The 24,142-nt window shown below is 50.9% G+C and overlaps 1 protein-coding gene across 1 annotated transcript; it reads right to left on the reverse strand.

Moving 5' to 3' along the window:
• Positions 1-289: 289 nt before the first annotated feature.
• LOC123150092 (leucine-rich repeat receptor-like serine/threonine-protein kinase BAM3) lies at positions 290-5,496 on the reverse strand. Its single transcript, XM_044569895.1, has 2 exons — positions 2,565-5,496; positions 290-1,106 (listed from the first exon to the last, which is right to left on the reverse strand). The coding sequence occupies exons 1-2, from the start codon at positions 5,299-5,301 to the stop codon at positions 667-669; spliced, it is 3,177 nt and encodes a 1,058-aa protein (XP_044425830.1). The 5' UTR covers positions 5,302-5,496; the 3' UTR covers positions 290-666.
• Between the last annotated feature and the right edge of the window lie 18,646 nt (positions 5,497-24,142).

A 24,142-nucleotide genomic window follows, 5' to 3' on the forward strand; every position in this document is an offset into this window, starting at 1 on the left:
CGTGTTGTAGGCCCTCATTGGACTGGTGGGGTTTGGGGTGTGGGGGGTATCTTGTGTTTGCCGTTGAGTGATGATTTTTGCCTGGTTTTCATAATCAATCAGGCAATCTGATTCCTGCTCAGTTTTCTCTATGCAGGATAAATGCCTTTTTGTGAAAAATATTATATTATATTCCGAACGTCACGGCATTTTACATACATATACATTCAGTGACGATGACGAACGAACGATCGATGGAGGACACGCAAGTAGTGAAGCCAGCGGTTCGGACGAGAGACAAATCATGCAATGGAAGGAACAATATTAGTATATCTCACACGTAGACGGTAGCCATCCTGCTCCGTGTTGCGCAGTTCAGGTCTACAAGCATGCCTTCATGCACCATCGACCCATCGACGGACGGCCACACCAGCATCGGCCGGTAGCATGCAGCCATGCATGCGCTGACACAGGCGAGCTAAACTTGCATGGCTGTCGCCGGTGGAGGCCAACAGGGCCATGCACCGACCCGACACGTAGTCATGCATGCATGCATGCTCATCATACGCTACAGGTGCATGCATGCATACATATGGCCGGAGCCGGAGCTGGTCCTGGTCCAGGCCGACCGGCGAGGTGACGTCCCGTCTCCATCACAGCTCCTGGGACATTCATCCATTCATTCATTCATCGGCCTTCGCATTCACTGTCCGATCCTCCTCCCGCGGCAGCGTCCTCGTCGTGGACACGGGAAGCAGCTGCAGGCATAGGCATGGCGCGGCCTCGCACAAGAGACGGAGTTGGTGGCAGCTTGGCCTGCTGGAGCATGTGGACGACCTCGCGCATGGTGGGCCGCTCCACGCTCTGCTCCTGCACGCACAGCATCCCCACGAACAGCGCCTGCGCCGCCTCCCACGCCGGCACGTCGCCGCCCAGCCGCGGGTCCAGCACCGCCTCCACGCCGGCCCCTTGGTCGACCCGGGCGCGCACCCACTGCACCAGGTCCAGGCTGCCGTCGTCGCCCAGGTGCGGGCCCACCGGCCGGTGCCCCGTGATGAGCTCCAGCAGCACCACGCCGAAGCTGTACACGTCGCTCTTCTCGTCCACCTTGAGCGTGTAGGCGTACTCTGCAAATGCCATGCCATGCGTTACATTGTCAGTAGTGTCAGTGCACATACAGAATGGAGTGGTATATTCGTATGGACAAAGGAAGATCACGGAGGAAGGACAAAAACAAGATGATGGAGAGCTACGTAGGAGGTACTCCCTCTGTAAACTAATATAAGAGTGTTTAGATAACTAAAATAGTGATCTAAACGCTTTTATATTAGTTTACGGAGGGGTACTAGGTAGGGAGCTAGAGAGGTGAAGGAGTGGTCGTTATCCATGGATACATGTGCATGTGCATTATCTCTGGATCTCTCTAGGATTCGATCATCCAGAGCGCGCAATTGAACAAAAGCTTGGTCGTCGATTTGATGTAAAGGAAAGCAAGAGAGGGAGGGCCGGTCATGCCACGTAGTACTTTACTTTACTAGTGTTACTAGGATCGACCAGTCTTATTTGTAGTACTGTACAAAGCAAAGCAAAGCAAAGCAAAAGTGGTACGTAGAAAATAGCACGTAGCCCTAGCTAAAGCCTAACTAAAGTCTAAAGTATACGCATGACAGTAAATAAAAGAATAAAGCAGCTAGAACCGGCCGGACGATCGATGCATGGTAATTTCCTAGTAGATACTCTAGCTAGAGAGAGATATGCATGTACTATGTCAGATGAGGATCGATGAGCATGCATGGATGCATGATGCTTGTCTTGACCCTTGTTGCGTTGGCCGAGCTTAGCATTCCAACCATGCATAACTAGTTTATACACCCACGATATAAAGAGTACTTTGTAAAGTAGTAATGCACGTGTTTGTTCTCATGATTAGTGTGGTCAAAGAGGAATCCTGGCTCGTTCGCTAATCCCTCCCTTTTAGGCATATGCATGCATGCATGCAGCAGTGAGCTAATAAGTCTAGAGTATTCTATTGGCAAGCATGTGGGACATTGTGATGCAGGACATAGACATAGCTCTTCGTTTGAGGTAGCAAGGGGTACACGTCTAGTCATCACCAGATCTTTCTTTCCTTGTCTCTTTCCTTCTTCCTTTCATCACTCGCTCTCCAACATCGATATCGAATCGATCACCATTGAGCATCCATCCATGGTCCATGGTCCATGGTGTGGGGAGAGAAGATGCATCAAAAGAATTTCGACCAACTCAACAGAGCCGAGCCATAGCAGACAGAGAAAGAAAAAAAAGAATGATTGGCCTAGGAACGCAGGATGGACTCGGCAGCATTTATCTATCTATGAATCTATCTGACCGTCACGTCACCAGGTTGTGTTGCATGCATGTCATACCCAACGGACTCGACCAACATTGGACGCAGCAGCAGCCATGGACACGACGGCGTACCGTACCGTACGTACGAACCAAATGCAAGGAAAATTGATACTTCTACAGTAGAACTGAGGCAAATTTGATCGGCAAGTGAGCAACGTTCAACGTGCATGCATGCAGTACAACGTACGCGTACGTACCTGGCGCGATGTAGCCGTAGGATCCGGCGATGGCGGACATGCACTCGGACGCGGCGCCATGCCCATGCCGGAGGTACTTGGCCAGCCCGAAGTCCGCCACGTGGGCCTCCATCCCTTCATCCAGCAGGATGTTGTTGGACTTGACGTCCCGGTGCAGGATCGTCGGCGAGCAGTCGTGGTGCAGGTAGCACAGCCCCATCGCCGCCTCCGTCGCCACCCGCAGCCGCGTCGCCCACGCCATCACGTTCCCGTCGCCACCTTCCCCATGCAGCACGTCCCCGAGGCTCCCCTTCGCCATGTACTCGTACACCAGCAGGTTGCTCTTCCCGTCGCCCGACGAGCAGAAGGCCAGCAGCCGCACGATGTGCCGGTGCCGGATCCGCCCCAGCGTCCGCACCTCCGCCCAGAACCCGCCGTCGTCCCCGCCGCCGCCCCCCGCCGCCGGGATGCGCTTCACCGCCACCGCCTCCCCGCCGGGCATCGTGCCGCGGTACACCGTGCCGGCCCCGCCCCGCCCCACCACCTGGTTCTCCTTCACGCACTGCACCACGTCCGCCCACCCGAACGACACCTTCTGCTGGAACGCCGTCATCCGCCACCCGCCGCTGCCCCGCTGCCGCCGCCTCCGCTGCATCGCCGACCGCGTCGTCGCCACCGCCGCCGCCGCGAACGCTACCGAGCACGCCAGCAGCCCCAGCGCCGCCGCCAGTTTCAGCCGCCCCACCGACGACGTCGACGCGGGCTGCTTGTCGCCGCCGCCGTCCGGCCAGAGCCGCGGCCCGGACATCGACGTCAGGTTGCACGGGTTGGACGACGCGATCGTCGTCCCGCACAGCCGCGGGTTGCCGGCGAACGACGTCGCGTTGAAGTAGGCGAACTGCCCGCTCTGCGGCACCACGCCCGACAGGTCGTTGTGGGAGAAGTCGGCGGCGGTCAGGCTCTTCATCCCGCTAATCTCCGCCGGGACGCCGCCCTCCAGCTTGTTCCACGACACGTTCAGGTAGTTGAGCACCTTGATCTCCGCCAGCCGCGCCCCCGGGATCCCGCCGGTAAGCTGGTTCACGCTCAGGTCCAGGAACGTCAGCGACGTGCACTCGCCGATCTCGCCGGGGACCTCGCCGGTCAGGTTGTTGCCGCTCAGGTCCAGCTTCAGCAGCCGCTTCAGCCGACCGACCTCACGCGGGATGCCGCCGGCGAGCTGGTTGCCGCTGAGGAGAAGCGTCTGCAGCGACGAGAAGCTGCCGATGGACGCCGGCAGCGAGCCGTTGAACCTGTTGCTCGACAGGTTCAGCAGCGACAGCATCTTTCTCTCCTTCGCCGGGGTGCTGTCGTCCTCTGGAAGATGGCCGGTGAGGTAGTTGCTCTGCAGCTCGACGGTGGTGAGCGCCGGCAGGTAGAGGAAGCCGCGCGGGAGCTCGCCGGTGAGGTAGTTGTTGCTGATGCGCACCCGCGTGAGCGTCGGGCAGTCGCCGAGCCCCTCCGGCACGGGACCGAAGAGGAAGTTGTTGAGGAGGATGAGGATCTGGAGCTGGCCGCGCGCGCACAGCCACCGCGGCACCTCCCCTGTGAGCCGGTTCGTCGACAGGTCCACCTCCTGCAGCGGCGCCGCGCGGCCGAGCGTCGCCGGGATGGAGCCCGTGAAGTTGTTCTGCCACAGCTTGAGCACCTGGAGGTGCTCAAGGTCGCCGAGAAACTCCGGGACGCCGCCACGGAAGCGGTTGATGAACATGTTGACGAGCCTGAGCTCCCGCAGCGCGGCGAGCTGCGGCGGGACCTCACCCGTGAGCGCGTTGTTGGAGACGTCGAGGAAGCGGAGCGCGGTGAGGTTGCCGAGCTCCGGCGGGATGGTGCCGTTGAGCTGGTTGGTCTGGAGGTAGAGCGTGTAGAGCCTGGTGAGCGCGCCGAGCGCCGGTGGAATGCCGCCCTGCAGGCCGCAGCTGGCGAGGTCGAGGTGGACGAGGCTGGCGAGCCGGCCAAGCTCGGCGGGTATGCCGCCGTCGAACTGGTTGAAGTAGCCGAGGAAGAGCTGGCGGAGCGCGGTGAGGTTGCCGAGCTCGGGAGGGATGGAGCCGGTGAGGCTGTTGCCGGCTACAGAGAGGAACTGGACGGCCTCCAGCGAGCCGAAGCTGCGCGGGATGGCGCCGGAGAAGAAGTTGCCGCCGAGGTCGAGGTGGACGAGCGTTTTGAGCGGCAGCTTACCGGCGTCCGGGAGCGGGCCGGCGAGGTCGTTGTCGTAGAGGTCGAGCACCTGGAGCGCGGGCAAGGCGGAGAGGTCGAGGCGCTGCAGGGTGCCGTTGAACTGGTTGTTGGAGAGGTTGAGGTGGCGGAGGTCGCTGAGCGCGGCGAGGGCGGGGGGTAGGTCGCCGGCGAGCGCGTTGTTGGAGAGGGAGAGGAAGCGGAGGCCGGTGAGGTTGGCGACGGCCGGGGAGAGCGCGCCGGAGAGGTTGTGCGCGGAGAGGTCGAGCGAGACGACGGTGCCGCCGCGGCGGCCGTCGCAGGCGACGGCCGGCCAGGAGCGGCACAGGCCGGCGTGGTTAGCGATCGTCCAGGAGGCGTGCAGCGCCGGCGGCGAGGAGGTGAAGGAGCCCTTGATGGCGACCAGGGCGGCGGCCTGCTGCTGGCTCCAGTGGGAGTCGGAGTCGGGGTCGGGGCTGGAGGCCGTGGCGACGGCGAGGTGATCGAGGCGGCAGAGCAGGACAAGCACTAGTGCCAGCAGTGGGAGGACGGATGCCGCCATGCGGTGGATGGATGGAGGGAATGATGGCTGCTCTGCTCTGCTCTTGGGAGGGAGTGTGCGTAATGATGAAGACGACTGGGTGGGTGGCTAGCTAGCTCCAGCAGCTCAGGCCTCCATGGATGGATGGATGGATGCTTTTGCTTTCGCTGTGGGAATGGCAATGGAAATGGCGATGGGGTTTGGGTCTTTGGGCTTTGGCTTTGATCATAGGGTTTCATTTCATGCAGTGCAACGTTGCTTTCTCTTCTTTTGGAGGCGAAAGCAAAAGCAACCGAAAGCCATCGAGTGCTCTGTCTCTGTCCTTAGTCCCTCACTCTCTGCTCTGGGAATGTTTCGGCTCAGTCTTGGTCAGCAGCAGCAGCAGCAGCACTGGATTTCGTGCTACAAGAATTAGTTAGTTAGTAGCTCAAAAATCAGCAACGTTTTTTTTGTTACTACTACACAAAAGATAGGACTACTTTTTAAGAGGGTTCACTAGTTACTTTTTTTTATTACATAATGATGTTTATTTTTAAACATGGTTGAAAACATCTACTTTGGCGCCCGATTACAATCGTCAACATGATCCTTTTGGGTGAACCCTGCTTTAAGGAGCAAAAGCTAACAAACGTGGGATATGTGATCCCTTGTTCCCACCAGATCTTACATCTTTTCTAGGGAATGCTTGTAACTTTTCTAAAAAATACTCCATTTTCCCTCTTCAATCCTCATTTAACGAATACTCTTCATATCCTATATACCTGAACCGTGGTGGAGCTGTGCACAGACAAAACTGTTGCCCAAAGCCATGACGAAAACACTAGGTGTGAGGGTAAATTTGGCCCAAGAGGTAAAATTTCCAGGCTCCCCCTCTAGCTTAGCCAAAACAAAACTTTTGCCCAAATCCATGATGAAAACACTAGGTGTGATGGTAAATTTGGACCAAGAGGTCAAATTTCCAGGCTCCACTCTAGCTTAGCCGATTCTGGCCCGCCCAACATACTCTCTGTAGTTCCACCATTGTAAGATTCACACATTTCTCTGATTCAGTCCAACTGACAAGCATGGTGAGGGAAGCCATCACCTTTCTATGCCCTCTTGTTGCGCTAGACATGTTGTTCGACCAATCCGTGATTGCTTCATCGCCCAAGTGGATGTGTTCATACTCTCGAGATAGTGCCACTCCTTTAACATTTCACATAAGCGCAACATGTACCGACACAAGTAGAAGACTACAATTTTCCACCCGGCTTTAGCCAAACAATAGGCAAGTGAAGAATGTAATTTTCGGAGGAGCATACACCTTCCAAATGATTTTATTCATGTTCGTGCGAGTAATGCCTAAAAATTGTGCATTGTGTGCCGATGCCACAAAATTTTTACCATCGTGTGTGCTTCCAAGTGACGGTGTCCTCGGTTGCCCACTCAAGATGGACATCTATAAGCTTGGCCCAAAGGAGGATGAATTGACACATGTGCTCCATGAAGGTGTCCATAAGCTTGATTTTCAAATCCATGTGTCCTGATCTCTCTTTTGCGATCAACAGGAGACCCGCTCCCAGTTCCATTTATCAAAGAAAAACAAAACCACCATACATAGTCTTAGCCAACACCAAAACAAGATAATTCTAAAGAAGAGAACTAAAAAGCTAGAGAAACATAAGCTCCACCATAGTTAAACGTAGCCAAGCTACAACTAAAAGGCATGCGTCGTCAACAGCAACACACCAGGGATATATTGCTCTAACTTGCCAGGGCCAAGTGCTCTTGTAGATTACAAAGAATTATTTGCGCAAGTCTTATTTTGAGATCTCACTAGACTCAATGTAGACAGCCCCACAATTCTTAAAAGAGACTATAGCATTTTGGCCCATATCTTGCAACTCAATGTGCTAAAAACCTAATCTAGAAGCATCACTACCAACAAACTTAGCCAGTTGATGTGGCTTTTTCCCCACAGGGTAGTCTTCTACACAGTAAGCACCTGACTTACTAATGTAACTCATCTTGTTTTTTTGGCACTGAGATTCATGATGGTTAGGATCATCACAATTGAAGCAAACCACATGGACATATTCAGTGAATTCTTCTCCATCCACAACATTATAAGATCCAGCATCTTTTTATCAATGTAGCAGGTTAGCAGATATCTTTTTCCTTTATCTTTCCTCAGTTGGGCACCCTGGTTTTGCCCTAGCCCCTCTGCTGACTTTTCACTAGATATTGATGCTGGGAAGGAGCAATCCACATATTGTTTGGGGGAAACGCTGAAGATGGAGGGTATTTGGTAAAAGGGCCTAGATACCCCCCCATTGTGAAATATTTTTTTTGGAAAAGAGGGTATCGCCCTCAGCCTCTGCATTGAGTGATGCACACAACCTTTTATTGATTGTTTCAAAGTTCATCATCCGAACACAATAACATTAACAAAAATACTGCCACACATGCTTATCCCAAGGCAAGTCAAAAAATAAAAATGAAGGGAGATGAGCCTTATGCATCACAAATCCTACTAATCGGCCGCCAACATAATTGTTGAACAAAACCCGAGAGACCATCTCTCATTGGTTGCACCCAACGACCATGGACGCCAGATCGTCCTCCTTGTGTAGTAACGACACAAATGGATCTAGATGTCGGGAACCTGCAAAAAATTGGAACTTTTGTTCTGTTAAAAATATAGCCATTTCGAGTATTCCAAATGTCCCAAAGTAAAGCACAAATTCCCACACAGATCTCAGACTTCAGCTTGGGATGTACCCCGACTAACCAGTTTCTGAACATATTCATACTACTCATTGGCGGAGGTAGATTAATAGCTATATTGATAGATCTCCATAATAGCTTGGCATGTGGGTAGTCAAGGAATAGATGTTGAATTGACTCATCATTACCACAGAAGCAACACTTAGTGCATCCTTGCCAATTCCCTTTTTCAGATTTTCTTTTGTTAGGATGACCTTGTGATCTAAGTACCACATGAAGAGTTTTATTTTCAACATGACTTCCATTTTCCATATATATTTGTGGTGGAAAGGTTGCCCATCATTGAAGAGGTATAAATAAATGGAGGGTAGTCAACTTTCAACGGAATGTGTTTTATTCTTATGAAGGTTAACCGTCATCAACCTTTCAACATGATTTAACCAGTTGGTCCATTTGTCCCTGATTAGTGGTCTTTGGAAGGCAACATTCAACGGTACCTAGCCTATCACAGAGGCAACAGAGACATCTATCCACTGCACGATATGATAGAGGCATGGGTATTGCAAGGCTAGTGGCATGTCCCTGTTGGGGAACGTAGTAATTTCAAAAAATTTCCCACGTACACGCAAGATCATGGTGATGGCATAGCAACGAGAGGGGAGAGTGTTGTCCACGTACCCTCGTAGACCGTAAGCGGAAGCGTTAGCACAACGCGGTTCATGTAGTCGTACGTCTTCACGATCCGACCGATCCAAGTACCGAACGTACGACACCTCCGAGTTCAGCACACGTTCAGCTCAATGACGATCCCCGGGCTCCGATCCAGCAAAGCTTCGGGGATGAGTTCCGTCAGCACGACGACGTGGTGACGATGATGATGCTCTACCGGCGCAGAGCTTCGCCTAAACTCCGCGACGATATGACCGAGGTGGAATATGGTGGAGGGGGGCACCGCACACGGCTAAGGAACGATCCGTAGATCAACTTGTGTGTTATGGGGTGCCCCCCTGCCCCCGTATATAAAGAAGGGAGGGGGAGGTGCGGCCGGCCCCCTTGGGGTGCGCCTGGAGGAGTCCTACTCCCACCGGGAGTAGGACTCCCCCCTCTTGCCTTGGTGGAGAAGGAAAGGGGGGAGGGGAAAGAGGAAAGGGGGGCGCCGCCCCCCCCTTCCTTGTCCTATTCGGACTAGGGGGGGAGGGGGCGCGCGGCCTGCCCTGGCCGGCCCTCCTCTTCTCCCTCATGGCCCACTAAGGCCCATTAACCCCCGGGAGGGTTCCGGTAACCCTCCGGTGTTCCGGTAAAATCCCGATTTCACCCAGAACCTTTCCGATGTCCAAACATAGGCTTCCAATATATCAATCTTTATGTCTCGACCATTTCGAGACTCCTCGTCATGTCCGTGATCACATCCAGAACTCCGAACAAACTTCGGTACATCAAAAATTATAAACTCATAATAAAACTGTCATCGTAACGTTAAGCGTGCGGACCCTACGAGTTCGAGAACTATGTAGACATGACCTAGAACTATTCTCGGTCAATAACCAATAGCGGAACCTGGATGCCCATATTGGTTCCTACATATTCTACGAAGATCTTTATCGGTCAAACCGCATAACAACATACGTTGTTCCCTTTGTCATCGGTATGTTACTTGCCCGAGATTTGATCGTCGGTATCCAATACCTAGTTCAATCTCGTTACCGGCAAGTCTCTTTACTCGTTCCGTAATGCATCATCCCGTAACCAACTCATTTGGTTACATTGCTTGCAAGGCTTATAATGATGTGCATTACCGAGAGGGCCCAGAGATACCTCTCCGACAATCGGAGTGACAAAACCTAATCTCGAAATACGCCAACTCAACATGTACCTTCGGAGACACCTGTAGTACTCCTTTATAATCACCCAGTTACGTTGTGACGTTTGGTAGTACCCAAAGTGTTCCTCCGGTAAACGGGAGTTGCATAATTCTCATAGTTACAGGAACATGTATAAGTCATGAAGAAAGCAATAGCAATATACTAAACGATCAAGTGCTAGGCTAACGGAATGGGTCATGTCAATCACATCATTCTCCTAATGATGTGATCCCATTAATCAAATGACAACACATGTCTATGGTTAGGAAACATAACCATCTTTGATTAATGAGCTAGTCAAGTAGAGGCATACTAGTGACTATATGTTTGTCTATGTATTCACACATGTATCATGTTTCCGGTTAATACAATTCTAGCATGAATAATAAACATTTATCATGATATGAGGAAATAAATAATAACTTTATTATTGCCTCTAGGGCATATTTCCTTCAGTCTCCCACTTGCACTAGAGTCAATAATCTAGATTACATAGTAATGATTCTAACACCCATGGAGTCTTGGTGCTGATCATGTTTTGCTCATGAGAGTGGCTTAGACAAGGGTCTGCAACATTTAGATCCGTATGTATCTTGCAAATCTCTATGTCTCCCACTTGGACTTGGTCCCGAATGGAATCGAAGCGTCTCTTGATGTGCTTGGTCCTCTTGTAAAATCTGGATTCCTTTGCCAAGGCAATTGCACCAGTATTGTCACAGAAGATTTTTATTGGTCCCGATGCACTAGGTATGACACCTAGATCGGAAATGAACTCCTTCATCCAGACTCCTTCATTTGCTGCTTCCGAAGCAGCTATGTACTCTGCTTCACATGTAGATCCCGCCACGACGCTTTGTTTAGAACTGCACCAACTTACAGCTCCACCGTTTAATAAAAACACGTATCCGGTTTGCGATTTAGAATCGTCTGGATCAGTGTCAAAGCTTGCATCGACGTAACCATTTACGACTAGCTCTTTGTCACCTCCATATACGAGAAACATATCCTTAGTCCTTTTCAGGTATTTCAGGATGTTCTTGACTGCTGTCCAGTGATCCACTCCTGGATTACTTTGGTACCTTCCTGCCAAGCTTATTGCTAAGCATACGTCAGGTCTGGTACACAGCATTGCATACATGATAGAGCCTATGGCTGAAGCATAGGGAACATCTTTCATTTTCTCTCTATCTTCTGCTGTGGTCGAGCATTGAGTTTGACTCAACTTCACACCTTGTAGTACGGGCAAGAACCCTTTCTTTGCTTGATCCATCTTGAACTTTTTCAAAATTTTATCAAGGTATGTGCTTTGTGAAAGTCCTATTAAGCGTCTTGATCTATCTCTATAGATCTTGATGCCCAATATGTAAGCAGCTTCACCGAGGTCTTTCATTGAAAAACTTTTATTCAAGTATCCCTTTATGCTATCCAGAAATTCTGTATCATTTCCAATTAATAATATGTCATCTACATATAATATCAGAAATGCTACAGAGCTCCCACTCACTTTCTTGTAAATACAGGCTTCTCCAAAAGTCTGTATAAAACCATATGCTTTGATCACACTATCAAAGCGTTTATTCCAACTCCGAGATGCTTGCACCAGTCCATAAATGGAACGCTGGAGCTTGCACACTTTGTTAGCACCTATTGGATCAACAAAACCTTCTGGCTGCATCATATACAACTCTTCTTCCAGAAATCCATTCAAGAATGCAGTTTTGACATCCATTTGCCAAATTTCATAATCATGAAATGCAGCAATAACTAACATGATTCGGACAGACTTAAGCATCGCTACGGGTGAGAAAGTCTCATCATAGTCAACTCCTTGAACTTGTCGAAAACCTTTCGCAACAAGTCGAGCTTTATAGACAGTTATATTACCATCAGCGTCAGTCTTCTTCTTAAAAATCCATTTATTCTCAATTGCTTGCCGATCATCAGGCAAGTCAACCAAAGTCCATACTTTGTTTTCATACATGGATCCCATCTCAGATTTCATGGCCTCTAGCCATTTTGCGGAATCTGGGCTCATCATCGCTTCCTCATAGTTCGTAGGTTCATCATGGTCAAGCAACATGGCTTCCAGAATTGGATTACCGTACCACTCTGGTGCGGATCTTACTCTGGTAGACCTACGAGGTTCAGTAGAAACTTGATCTGAAGTTTCATGATCAATATCATTAGCTTCCTCACTAATTGGTGTAGTTGTCACAGGAACCGGTTCCTGTGATGAACTAGTTTCCAATAAGGGAGTAGATACAGTTATCTCATCAAGTTCTACTTTCGTCCCACTCACTTCTTTCGAGAGAAACTCCTTCTCTAGAAAGGATCCAATTTTAGCAACGAATATCTTGCCCTCAGATCTGTGATAGAAGGTGTACCCAATAGTCTCTTTTGGGTATCCTATGAAGACACATTTCTCCGATTTGGGTTCGAGCTTATCTGGTTGAAGTTTCTTCACATAAGCATCGCAGCCCCAAATTTTAAGAAATGACAACTTTGGTTTCTTGCCAAACCACAGTTCATAAGGCGTCATCTTAACGGATTTTGATGGTGCCCTATTTAACGTGAATGCGGCCGTCTCTAAAGCATAACCCCAAAACGATAGCGGTAAATCAGTAAGAGACATCATAGATCGCACCATATCTAGTAAGGTACGATTACGACGTTCGGACACACCATTTCATTGTGGTGTTCCGGGTGGCGTGAGTTGCGAAACTATTCCGCATTGTTTCAAGTGTAAGCCAAACTCGTAACTTAAATATTCTCCTCCACGATCAGATCGTAGAAATTTTATTTTCTTGTTACGATGATTTTCCACTTCACTCTGAAATTCTTTGAACTTTTCAAATGTTTCAGACTTGTGTTTCATCAAGTAGATATACCCATATCTGCTCAAATCATCTGTGAAGGTGAGAAAATAACGATACCCTCTGCGAGCCTCAACATTCATTGGACCACAAACATCAGTATGTATGATTTCCAACAAATCAGTTGCTCGCTCCATGGTTCCGGAGAACGGCGTTTTAGTCATCTTGCCCATGAGGCACGGTTCGCAAGTACCAAGTGATTCATAATCAAGTGATTCCAAAAGCCCATCAGTATGGAGTTTCTTCATGCATTTTACACTGATATGACCTAAACGGCAGTGCCACAAATAAGTTGCACTATCGTTATCAACTCTGCATCTTTTGGTTTCAAAACTATGAATATGTGTATCACTACTATCAAGATTCAATAAAAATAGACCACTCTTCAAGGGTGCATGACCATAAAAGATATTACTCATATAAATAGAACAACCATTATTCTCTGATTTAAATGAATAACCGTCTCGCATCAAACAAGATCCAGATATAATGTTCATGCTCAACGCTGGCACCAAATAACAATTATTTAGGTCTAAAACTAATCCCGATGGTAGATGTAGAGGTAGCGTGTCGACCGCGATCACATCGACTTTGGAACCATTTCCCACGCGCATCGTCACCTCGTCCTTAGCCAATCTTTGCTTAATCTGTAGTCCCTGTTTCGAGTTGCAAATATTAGCAACAGAACCAGTATCAAATACCCAGGTGCTACTGCGAGCATTAGTAAGGTACACATCAATAACATGTATATCACATATACCTTTGTTCACTTTCCCATCCTTCTTATCCGCCAAATACTTGGGGTAGTTCCGCTTCCAGTGTCCAGTCTGCTTGCAGTAGAAGCACTCAGTTTCAGGCTTAGGTCCAGACTTGGGTTTCTTCTCTTGAGCAGCAACTTTCTTGCTGTTCTTTTTGAAGTTCCCCTTCTTCTTCCCTTTGCCATTTTTCTTGAAACTGGTGGTCTTGTTAACCATCAACACTTGATGCTCCTTCTCGATTTCTACCTCCGCTGCTATTGATGTGAGGGAGTCCTGGATTAGGGGGTGTCCGGATAGCCGGACTACCATCATCAGCCGAACTATCATCGACCGGACTCCAAGACTAAGAAGATACAAGATTGAAGACTTCGTCCCGTGTCCGGATGGGACTTTCCTTGGCGTGGAAGGCAAGCTTGGCGATACGGATACGTAGATCTCCTACCGTTGTAACCGACTCTATGTAACCCTAGCCCTCTCCGCTGTCTATATAAACTGGATGGCTCTAGTCCGTAGGACACAACAACAACCATTACAATCATACCATAGGCTAGCTTCTAGGGTTTAGCCTCCTTGATCTCGTGGTAGATCCACTCTTGTAAACATCCACAATATCAATATCAATCAAGCAGGACGTAGGGTTTTACCTCCATCAAGTGGGCCCGAACCTGGGTAAAACATCGTGTCCCTTGTCTCCTGTTACCATCCGCCTAGACGCACAGTTCGGGACCCCCTACCCGAGATCCGCCGGTTTTGACACCGACATTGGTGCTTTCATTGAGAGTTCCTCTGTGTCGTCACCGATAGGCTTGATGGCCTCTTCAATCGACAACGACGCAGTCCTGGGTGAGACTTTTCTCCCCGGACAGATCTTCGTATTCGGCGGCTTCGCACTGCGGGCCAAATCACTTGGCCATCTGGAGCAGATCGAAAGCTACGCCCCTGGCCGTCAGGTCAGGTTTGGAAGCCTAAACTTCACGGCCGATATCCGCGGGGACTTGATCTTCGATGGATCTGAGCCACAGCCGAGCGTGCCGCGCTGTCACGATGGGCAAGACCTAACTCTGCCGCCGGACAGCACCTTGAAGGCCGCACACGAATCCGCTCCGACCCATAGTCCGGAGCCGATCGCTCAGATCGAGGACGGATGGCTGGACACCGCCTCGGGAGCTGCAACTTCTACGGCGATGGAGCCGAACACTTACCTTGTCCCGCATAAAGCTCATGACTCCGAGGTGCCGGACTCTCTGCCGGACTCCGAACCTCCTGCGCCCCTGCTAGTCGAATCCGATTGGGCGCCGATCATGGAATTCACCGCTGCGGACACCTTTCAGCACTCACCCTTCGGCGATATCTTAAATTCGCTGAAGCGTCTCTCACTATCCGGAGAGCCCTGGCCGAACTACAGCCAGGATGGTCGGGACGCGGACAATGAAGAAATTCAGAGCCCACCCACCACCCACTTCGTAGCCACCATCGACGATCTAACCGACGTGCTAAACTACGACTCCGAAGACATCAACGGTATGGACGACGATGACGGAGACGATCAAGAACCAGCGCCTAAAGGGCACTGGAAGGCCACCTCGTCACATGACATACATATGGTGGACACCCCAAGGGGAAGCGATACCGAGGAACAATGGGACGCGGCAGAGGATAATCCCGCCGATAAACAACCCAAACGGCGACGTAGACGCCGCCCTAAGTACCGCCTCGATCAAAGCAACATTCCTAACGACCCAGCGATAGAGCAGGGCAAACCAGCGAACGACGAACATACAACCAAGCAACCATCCGAACAGGACGAACCGGAAAATCAACCCCTTCACGGAGCAATCAACAGTCCGGACACACCACCAGAGCATAAGAACCTTCACAAAAGACTCGTCGCCACTGCAAGAAGTTTGAAGAAGGAAAAAAGGAAGCTCAAAACAGCGGAAGACATACTCAGAATGAAGTGGAGCAAAATACTCAAGTCCGCAGACAAATATGGCAATGGCCATCAAACAAAGAGCTACCGAAGCGCAAGCTGCTGCCAGAATTTGACGAGGAAGCCATAGAGCCCTCACAGTCAAAAAATAAAGAGGCCGCCCGGCCGGATAGACGGCCAGATGACAGGCCAAAAGCGACAAGCGGCACCGCACACAAGCCGACTTATGATCCTGGGAAAACGGACGGCCCAACTAGGTCCATCTACGGGCCAAAAAAGGAGGGCCCCAGGAAGTAACACAACACGACAAGTGTTCGAAGATAGCGGCACACCCAAATACAGGGGCCCCGCACACCCGCTATGTTTTACCGATGAGGTGCTGGATCATGAATTTCCAGCAGGGTTCAAACCCATAAACATAGAGGCATACAACGGCACAACAGACCCAGGAGTCTGGATAGAAGATTACATACTACACATACACATGGCTAGAGGAGATGATCTCCACGCCATAAAATACCTACCCCTCAAGCTCAAAGGGCCAGCTCGGCATTGGCTCAAAAGCCTCCCAGAAAACACTGTTGGAAGTTGGGAAGAGCTTGAGGACGCGTTTAGAGCAAATTTTCAAGGGACTTATGTCCGCCCTCCGGATGCAGACGATCTGAGTCATATAACCCAACAGCCCGGAGAGTCAGCGCGCAAATTCTGGAACAGGTTCCTTACCAAAAAGAACCAAATAGTCGACTGTCCGGACGCGGAAGCCTTAGCAGCTTTTAAACACAACGTCCGAGACGAATGGCTCGCCAGACACCTCGGCCAAGAGAAGCCAAGAACAATGGCCGCGCTAACAAGCCTCATGACGCGCTTTTGCGCAGGAGAAGACAGCTGGCTAGCAAGATGCAGCACCAGCAACCCAAGTACATCCGAGATCAGAGATGGAAACGGAAAATCACGGCGCAGGAAAGATCAGAGCTGGAATAAAGAAAAAAGCCCAAAGGGCACGGCGGTCAACGCCGGATTCAAAAGCTCGCGGCCAAACAATAACACACGGCCTCTTAAAGACAACAGCGATGAGCTATCAAATCTAAACAAAATTTTAGATCGGATATGTCAAATTCACAGTACCTCCGGAAGGCCTGCAAACCATACCAACCGAAATTGTTGGGTTTTTAAATAGTCCGGCAGACTCAACGCCGGACACAAGGGGCTCGATGCGCCAAGCGAGGACAATGACGAACCCCACCAGCAGAGCATTGGAAGTCAAAAGACTTTCCCACAAGAAGTCAAAACAGTAAACTCACTTCATGTGATACTACGGAAAACCAACACGGCACTCGCTAAGACAAGTGTCGCACGGTCCACCCCAGCGGAACACCGAGATTGGATGTCAAAACCAATCACTTTCGACCATCTGGATTAGTCCAGAAGTATCCGGAACGCAGGATAGACTGCCCTGATATTGGATCCCATAATAGACGGACTGCAATTCACGCAGGTTTTAATGGACGGCGGCAGTGACTTAAACCTGCTATATCCGGACACAATCCGCAAGTTGGGATAGACCCTACTACAATTCGGCATAGCCGCACTTCCTTCAAAGGAGTGGCGCCAGGCCCTTACGCCAGGTGCACAATTTCATTATTACTAGAAGTTGTGTTCGGATCACCTGACAACTTCCGACGAGAAAAGGTAACCTTTCATGTCGCCCCATTTAAAAGTAGCTATCAAGCATCACTGGGACGGGAAGCTTTCGTCCGCTTCAATGCAATACCACATTACACGTCTCTTACGCTTAAAATGCCCGGTCCACGTGGCATCATTTCATTAAAAGGTCGCCTGAGACCCCGGACACGGCTGGACAAGTCCGGAATAACTAAGCTAGGGGCTACCTAGCCACACACCCCTTCACAAGGGTTTGTACATATAAGCCATGATGAGCTAGCATAGGCTCATCTTTATTAATCTATATTTCGATTTTTTATGCACTTTCTCGCACGATTTCTTTTCAAACTAAGTTCCTCTCTTTTTACAGATGAACAGCGTGCACACCCGTCCAGGATACGGCACAACGGAGACACAGGCGCAGACATGCAGTAGGGATCCGTTGCAAGGACTCTTTTCAGACTAAGACCCTACGTAAACCTTTCTTACTGTCTCTTGTTGCTATAATCCCCTGGTTTCTCATTATAACCAGAGTGGAGACTGGCGTTTTGGCATCGGCCGCGCTAGAAGAACCTGCCCGTACCTGGACACAAGGGGCTTAGGGCATTGTTTTGCCCGCTATTGTAAAGACCGAACACCTTCGGGAGTGTTCGGCGTCTCGAGTTAGGCCTTATATGCACCAGCTCCAAATCATGTCTTTGGTCAAATGTTGGGTTTGCCCGGCTCCTGTGTTTTGCTGCCTTACGTTCCGTATCATCGGCTAACGCGGCACCAGGAGAACTACTGCGATTGTGCCCCAGTTCGGCTGGGCGAGCACCTCAGTAGAGAAAGCCGAAAACTGACTGTCATGATACAGCGAGAGACTGGTCAACCACTCGATCGACCATGGGAATGTTTAGAATTCCTCCGCTTTGACGAAGGGCCGTTTCCCGGTCAGGCACATACGCGCCCCAAATTCGGAGAGCGCGGTGCCCCCAGGGGCTATGTCGTAGCCCCACCCTCGAACTCCATGGCTAAGTGGAAGTGATAAAGCATTATAGTCCGGTTGCCTCGTTTGCTACGCTACCACCTCCTTTACAGGACCGAGACGTCGGATTAAGTGTGAAAACGCGCTATTTTTTGCGAACACCCCCGCACCTTGTGCGTGGGGGCTGAAGCCGACGACTGCAATCTTTCAGGTTATACACACGTATACATGAACGGCCGCATAGGAGCTATTCTATTACTTGAACGCACAAGTATAAAAGGCGCTTACATCATAAATATTGTTTTACATCATAAAAACGTTCATTCGAACGTAACATTTTTTGAGCACTGCGACTCTATTACACGAGCACCATGCAACACTTCGCCAAAATAGTGCTCGGCGGGTAACCGGTTATCGTCCAAACCCGGGGTCGCAACAGCGGTGGCATCCATCTCTATCCAATGTGTCTTCACACGGGCGAGTGCCATCCGCGCACCCTCTATGCAGGCCGACCGCTTCATCGCCTTGATATGTGGCACCGCCCCAAGAAATTGCTGCAATAAGCCAAAGTAACTCTTCGGCTCGGGCCTATCCGGCCGGACATGGGTCACTATATCCGTCATAGCAAACCCGGACAACCTATTTAGCTCGGCCCACTCGGCCAAACGGTCGGTCAGCGGAAGTGAACGCTCCGGACTATGGAATTGAGACCAAAACAGCTCTTCCGTCTTGTGATCCTTCTGGCTTTGAAAATGCACAACGGCATCCGCCGCACTCGCTGCTAAGTCCATATAAGGGTCCTCTAGACCCCACAGTTGGCCCAGCTGAGCATACTTTGGATCCGTAAACCTTCGGCGCAGCAGAAAAGGCTTGCTAGCTACAATATCTCCGGCCTGGCACAGCTCTTCCTTTATAGCCCGCATTGCAGAGCGGGCATCCTTGGCTTCGGCGGTGGCCTTCTCCAGGTCTTCTTGCCCCGCTAGGCGCTTCTTTCCAAGAGCCTCATTGCGGTCGGTAGCATCTTTTAACTTCACGGTCATTTCGTCCATCTCTTCCCTGCTCCGGCAGTGTGCGGCCCTTTCGGCCGCTAACTCCTCGGCCGCCCTCGAGGCTGCCGCATAACTCCTTCTGGCCTGCTCCTTGGCTTGAGCAAGTTCGGCCCGAAGGCTCTCCACAGCAGCGGCACTATCTTCATTTCACGCACATGTTGTAAGGAGCTGGCTTCGGCCCCCTTACCAAGTGACCTCACAGAAACACTTACCTTGCGACTTATCAAGTCGCCTGTTGACCAGCGTGATGTCCGCATCCGCAACAGCGAGTTGCCGCTTTAGTTCAGCAACTCCATCAGTCCGGCTGGCCCCCGGACGACCCGCCACCTGCACCGGCACGGCGGAAATTTAAACCTGCGATTTTGATCCTTGACACGCTGTCGATTTCGACAACCTACCGAGCCTCAGGGGCTACTATCTATACAGGGCGCATTCTATATGCAAAACTGTTAAAAGGTGTGTCATTTTTACGTACCTCAAACCCCGCCAGCAAACTCCTGACGGCATTATGCAACCCGCCTTCGGCGGACGAAATCCTTTCAATCACCATGCTCATCAATGCGTGGTGATCTTCTTAGATAGACGCCTTCTCAAGCAGATCCTTCAGCCGTACACCAGTTGGCACCGAACTATCCGGCTTTGCCAAACCAGGGGGCTCCCTCCGTGACGACACTTCAGGCTCGTCCGCCCTATCCGACGGCGCCCCGGACGGAGGCGTTTCGCTCTCCATCATCTCCGGACGAAGGTCCCCCGAAGACGAGCTCATTTGCGAAGGACGGAGATCCGAACTACAAGGTAAAAACTTTAGTTATCCTCAGAAGCACAAATAGGGATGTCCCTTATTATAAAACTCCTTTCTTTCTACTTACGGCTCGTTGGAGGGCTGATTCTTTAAGGGAGATTGTGCGGCCGGGGCCTCCCCGGACGCAGGACCCTCTGGCGAAGATTTCTTCCCCCATTTAGGGGCTTTTTCCCCCGGGTCCTTGGAGGCAGTCCTCTTCTCCCCTTGGAGGGAGGGATTCTCGATCCCACCTCTTTCAAGAGCCTCCTTAGGCGAGGCAGTAGCTTTCCTGCATTCCCCTTCGCCTTCCTCTAGAGGCGCAACCTCAAGCATCCGAACCAGCACGGAATCCGGCGCGGTCTCGGGGAGGGGGGCTAGACACCATATCAATTTTGCTTCCGCTATCCACTCCTGTTTAGAAGGAAGTTGGTCATAAGGAGAATTATCGAAAGACAAACAAACGGTATGTCCGGACTTGGAACTACTTACTTGAGTATCCGGGCAATTGCAGCTTAGGCCAGCATCCTCGGTCAATTCCGGACGTGCCTCTTGCGACCCGAAGAATAATTTGTACATCTCTAGGGGTGTCATACCCATGAAGTGTTGAAGAATCCGTGGGCCCTCCGGATTGAACTCCCACAGCCGGAGAGGGCGGCGTTTGCAGGGCGGGAGACGCCTAATCAGCATAACCTGCATTACCACCACCATATCGACCTCCCTCGTTTGGAGATCTCGAATCCGGCCCTGCAGTAGGGGCACGTCCTTTGACGGACCCCAGTTGAGCCCTTGGTTGACCCACGACATCAACCGTCGTGGAGGTCCCGGGCGGAATAAGGGCGGCGGCTTTTGTCTGCAGCCCCTCGGAACAGTGATATAGAACCACTCTTGCTGCCACGGGCCGAGCTCCTCTTGGAAGGAGCTAGCGGGCCACGGGGCATTGGCCCTCCTACTTATGGCCGCCCTGCCGCACTCCGCTTGACACCCCCCGATCATCTTCGGCGCCACATTGAAGGTCTTCAGCCACAGGCCGAAGTGAGGGGTGACGCGGAGGAAGGCTTCGCAGATAACAATAAATGCGGAAATATGGAGGATGGACTCCGGAGCCAAATCGTGGAATTCCAACCCATAGTAAAACATGAGCCCTCTCACAAAAGGATCCATCGGGAAGCCTAAACCCCGACGGAGGTGGGATACAAAAACGACATACTCGCCGGGCTCGGGGGTGGGGATGGCCTGCCCTTCGGCAGGCAACCTGTGCGAAATCTCATAAGCCAGGTACTTGGCCTCCCGCAGCTTTAGCACGTCCTCCTCCATGACGGAGGAGGGCATCCACCGGCCCTGGAGGTCGGAACTGGACATCGTTGAAGGTTCGAAGCGCTCGAATCTGGAGCTCTAGGTGCTGGAACTTGGAGCGGGGAGAGGATTCGATGGAGGATTGAAGAAAAGAAACGAGCCTTGGTCCCGTTATAAAGAGGGAGAATACCAAGAGCCGTCTCCGTGACCGTTTGGGACTTGCCTTTGATAGAGGGGGCGGGGCGACGGGCGCGGTTGGGTTACCCACGTTCGTATTGATGAGAATCCCGGATTAAGGGGGAACACGATCTCTGCTTCGACAAGACGTGCCAAGGAAACCGCTTCGCTAAATGCGCTGAGGTGGTAGAGTAAAAAACGATTCAAGTAATGGCTTGGTAGTGGCATGACGTCATGCCGCAAAAAACGTTAGCAGATTGAACTTGTGTATATATTATTCTCTCTACGGTGGAATGTGGAATTTATTTTGCAGAGCCGGACACTATCCTGGTGTTCACAATCTTCTATCATTCGGAGGAGGAACCCGCCTTGCAATGCCAAACAATATACGTGCCGGACTTATCGTCATTGAAGCCTGGTTCAGGGGCTACTGAGGGAGTCCTGGATTAGGGGGTGTCCGGATAGCCGGACTACCATCATCAACCGAACTATCATCGACCGGACTCCAAGACTAAGAAGATACAAGATTGAAGACTTCGTCCCGTGTCCGGATGGGACTTTCCTTGGCGTGGAAGGCAAGCTTGGCGATACGGATACGTAGATCTCCTACCGTTGTAACCGACTCTATGTAACCCTAGCCCTCTCCGGTGTCTATATAAACCGGATGGCTCTAGTCCGTAGGACACAACAACAACCATTACAATCATACCGTAGGCTAGCTTCTAGGGTTTAGCCTCCTTGATCTCGTGGTAGATCCACTCTTGTAAACATCCATAATATCAATATCAATCAAGCAGGACGTAGGGTTTTACCTCCATCAAGAGGGCCCGAACCTGGGTAAAACATCGTGTCCCTTGTCTCCTGTTACCATCCGCCTAGACGCACAGTTCGGGACCCCCTACCCGAGATCCGCCGGTTTTGACACCGACAGACGGGAACATGCAAGAGATGTCAGATGTACTATGTGTACATACATATACATACTAGTCACGGGCTAATCGTCTTCTTTCTTCGAAGAGAAGAAAGAAAGGTGATCTCGCCTGCCCTCGCAGAGCGTTTCTTCCGCCGCTGACGACCTCGGTCGTCGGTGGTGAGGATGGTCGTCGGATCCACGTGTGTGAATAGTTTTAGGACAAAGTAGCTTAGTTTTTAGGCTGTTCATCGTCTTGGCTTCGGCGATGGCGATGGCGGTGCTCAATAAAGTTTCTTCAGATCCTGCTCCGACAAGGCGATCGGTCCTATGGTTGGGGATGGATTTGGAATCCAGCCTGTTCAAGCAAGAATGGTGCGGCGGCGGCGACATCCTCGTGGTGGACCTGTGTTCTCGGGCTTCGTCATTGTGATGACGTTTGCTTTAGCGCTAGTGCGGAGCTTGGATGGTAGTCCAGGAGCGGATGCAGATTGTGGTATGCGTTGGCAGCATCTGGAAGATGGTGGATCGTGTGTTGGGTTCGTGGTACGTGGATGGCTGGTATGATTTCCTCCTCTGACATCTTAGTCATGTGGGGTTGCCAGATCTAGAGTTTGATGGTGTGTCCGGGATGTTGCCCCGGTCTAATTCGTTCAATGGTAATGATTTTGCCTTTGGCAAGCCACCTTAGAGGTCCGCAAAGCTGCATATCAGTGATAGACCCGTGTCGAGTTCGGGTGTGGAGGTGATCCGTTCTGTTTTTCCTTTGATGGCTGCAGTGGTGGTACTAGAGGCAGGTGACGGGCGTTGGTGTCAAGCTCAGAGGTCTTTAATTTTGGTCCTGTTCGTAGTTTTACTTTTTAGTTGGTGTTACTTTGTGTAAAGGCTAGCGTTCTATTATTTGTTCAATTTTGCGAGGTCAGATAATGTACATGGCTTGTACAATGTTCTTTATGATTAAGTAAGACATGCATTATCATGAAAAAAAACATACATATACATATTACCCAGGGGGAGATGTATGTGTCCGTGGAATACAGTACGATGCATGGATGGATGTGACGGAGACGGGACGTCACCTGGCCCGGCGCCGGCCGGCCATGTGCATTCATGCATGCAGACGACGATCATGCATGCGTGCGTACGTGTGGTGTCGTGTCGGGTCGATGTCGCGCACGCGGTGGTCGTCCTTCCTTCCTCCTTGCATCGACAACCATGCATGCAACTCAAGCCCAGCAGCTACGATGTTCATGATGCCCATGCTGCCGGCCAACCGGCCGGCCGGCCGGATCATCACGTACGAAACGCATGCATTGCATATACACCTGACCTGCACTGCACAGCACAGGGCAGGGTGACCGCCGGCCGGCCGGGCCGCCGGATCATTACAATCTACAAAATGCATGCATGCATTGTGGAGTGGTACACCGTATACCTGACCTGACCTGCACTGCTCAGAGTCACAGGCACTGTGTGTAAGACGTGCTGCTCCCTTTGATTGTTTGTCTCCTACGACGACGCCTGCCAGCCTGCTGGCTGCTACATACTCCACATACAGTGCGTACGTACACGATTGTCCACATTATTAACTGCACCCAAAAGGGCCTCCGGTTTCTATAATTTTTTTCGCGAATACGCAAAGCTTTATAATTTTTTTCGCGAATACGCAAAGCTTGGTATTTTTTCATTGATAGAAAGAGAAGAATGAGTATAACGAAGGATATAACACATGACATGAACGCAAAGAGGCATGCACATGGTGTCAGCAGCATAGAGACAGGATGCTCAACCCGAACAGAGTAAAGAACACAACTAAACCCACCAAACATAAAACTAGAGGAGCAGGCCGAAGTAGCACGAAGTCAACCATCTTCAAATCCAACACCGAGGACAC

Source organism: Triticum aestivum, chromosome 1B (genome assembly GCF_018294505.1).
Source record: "Triticum aestivum cultivar Chinese Spring chromosome 1B, IWGSC CS RefSeq v2.1, whole genome shotgun sequence".
Lineage (NCBI taxonomy): Eukaryota > Viridiplantae > Streptophyta > Magnoliopsida > Poales > Poaceae > Triticum > Triticum aestivum.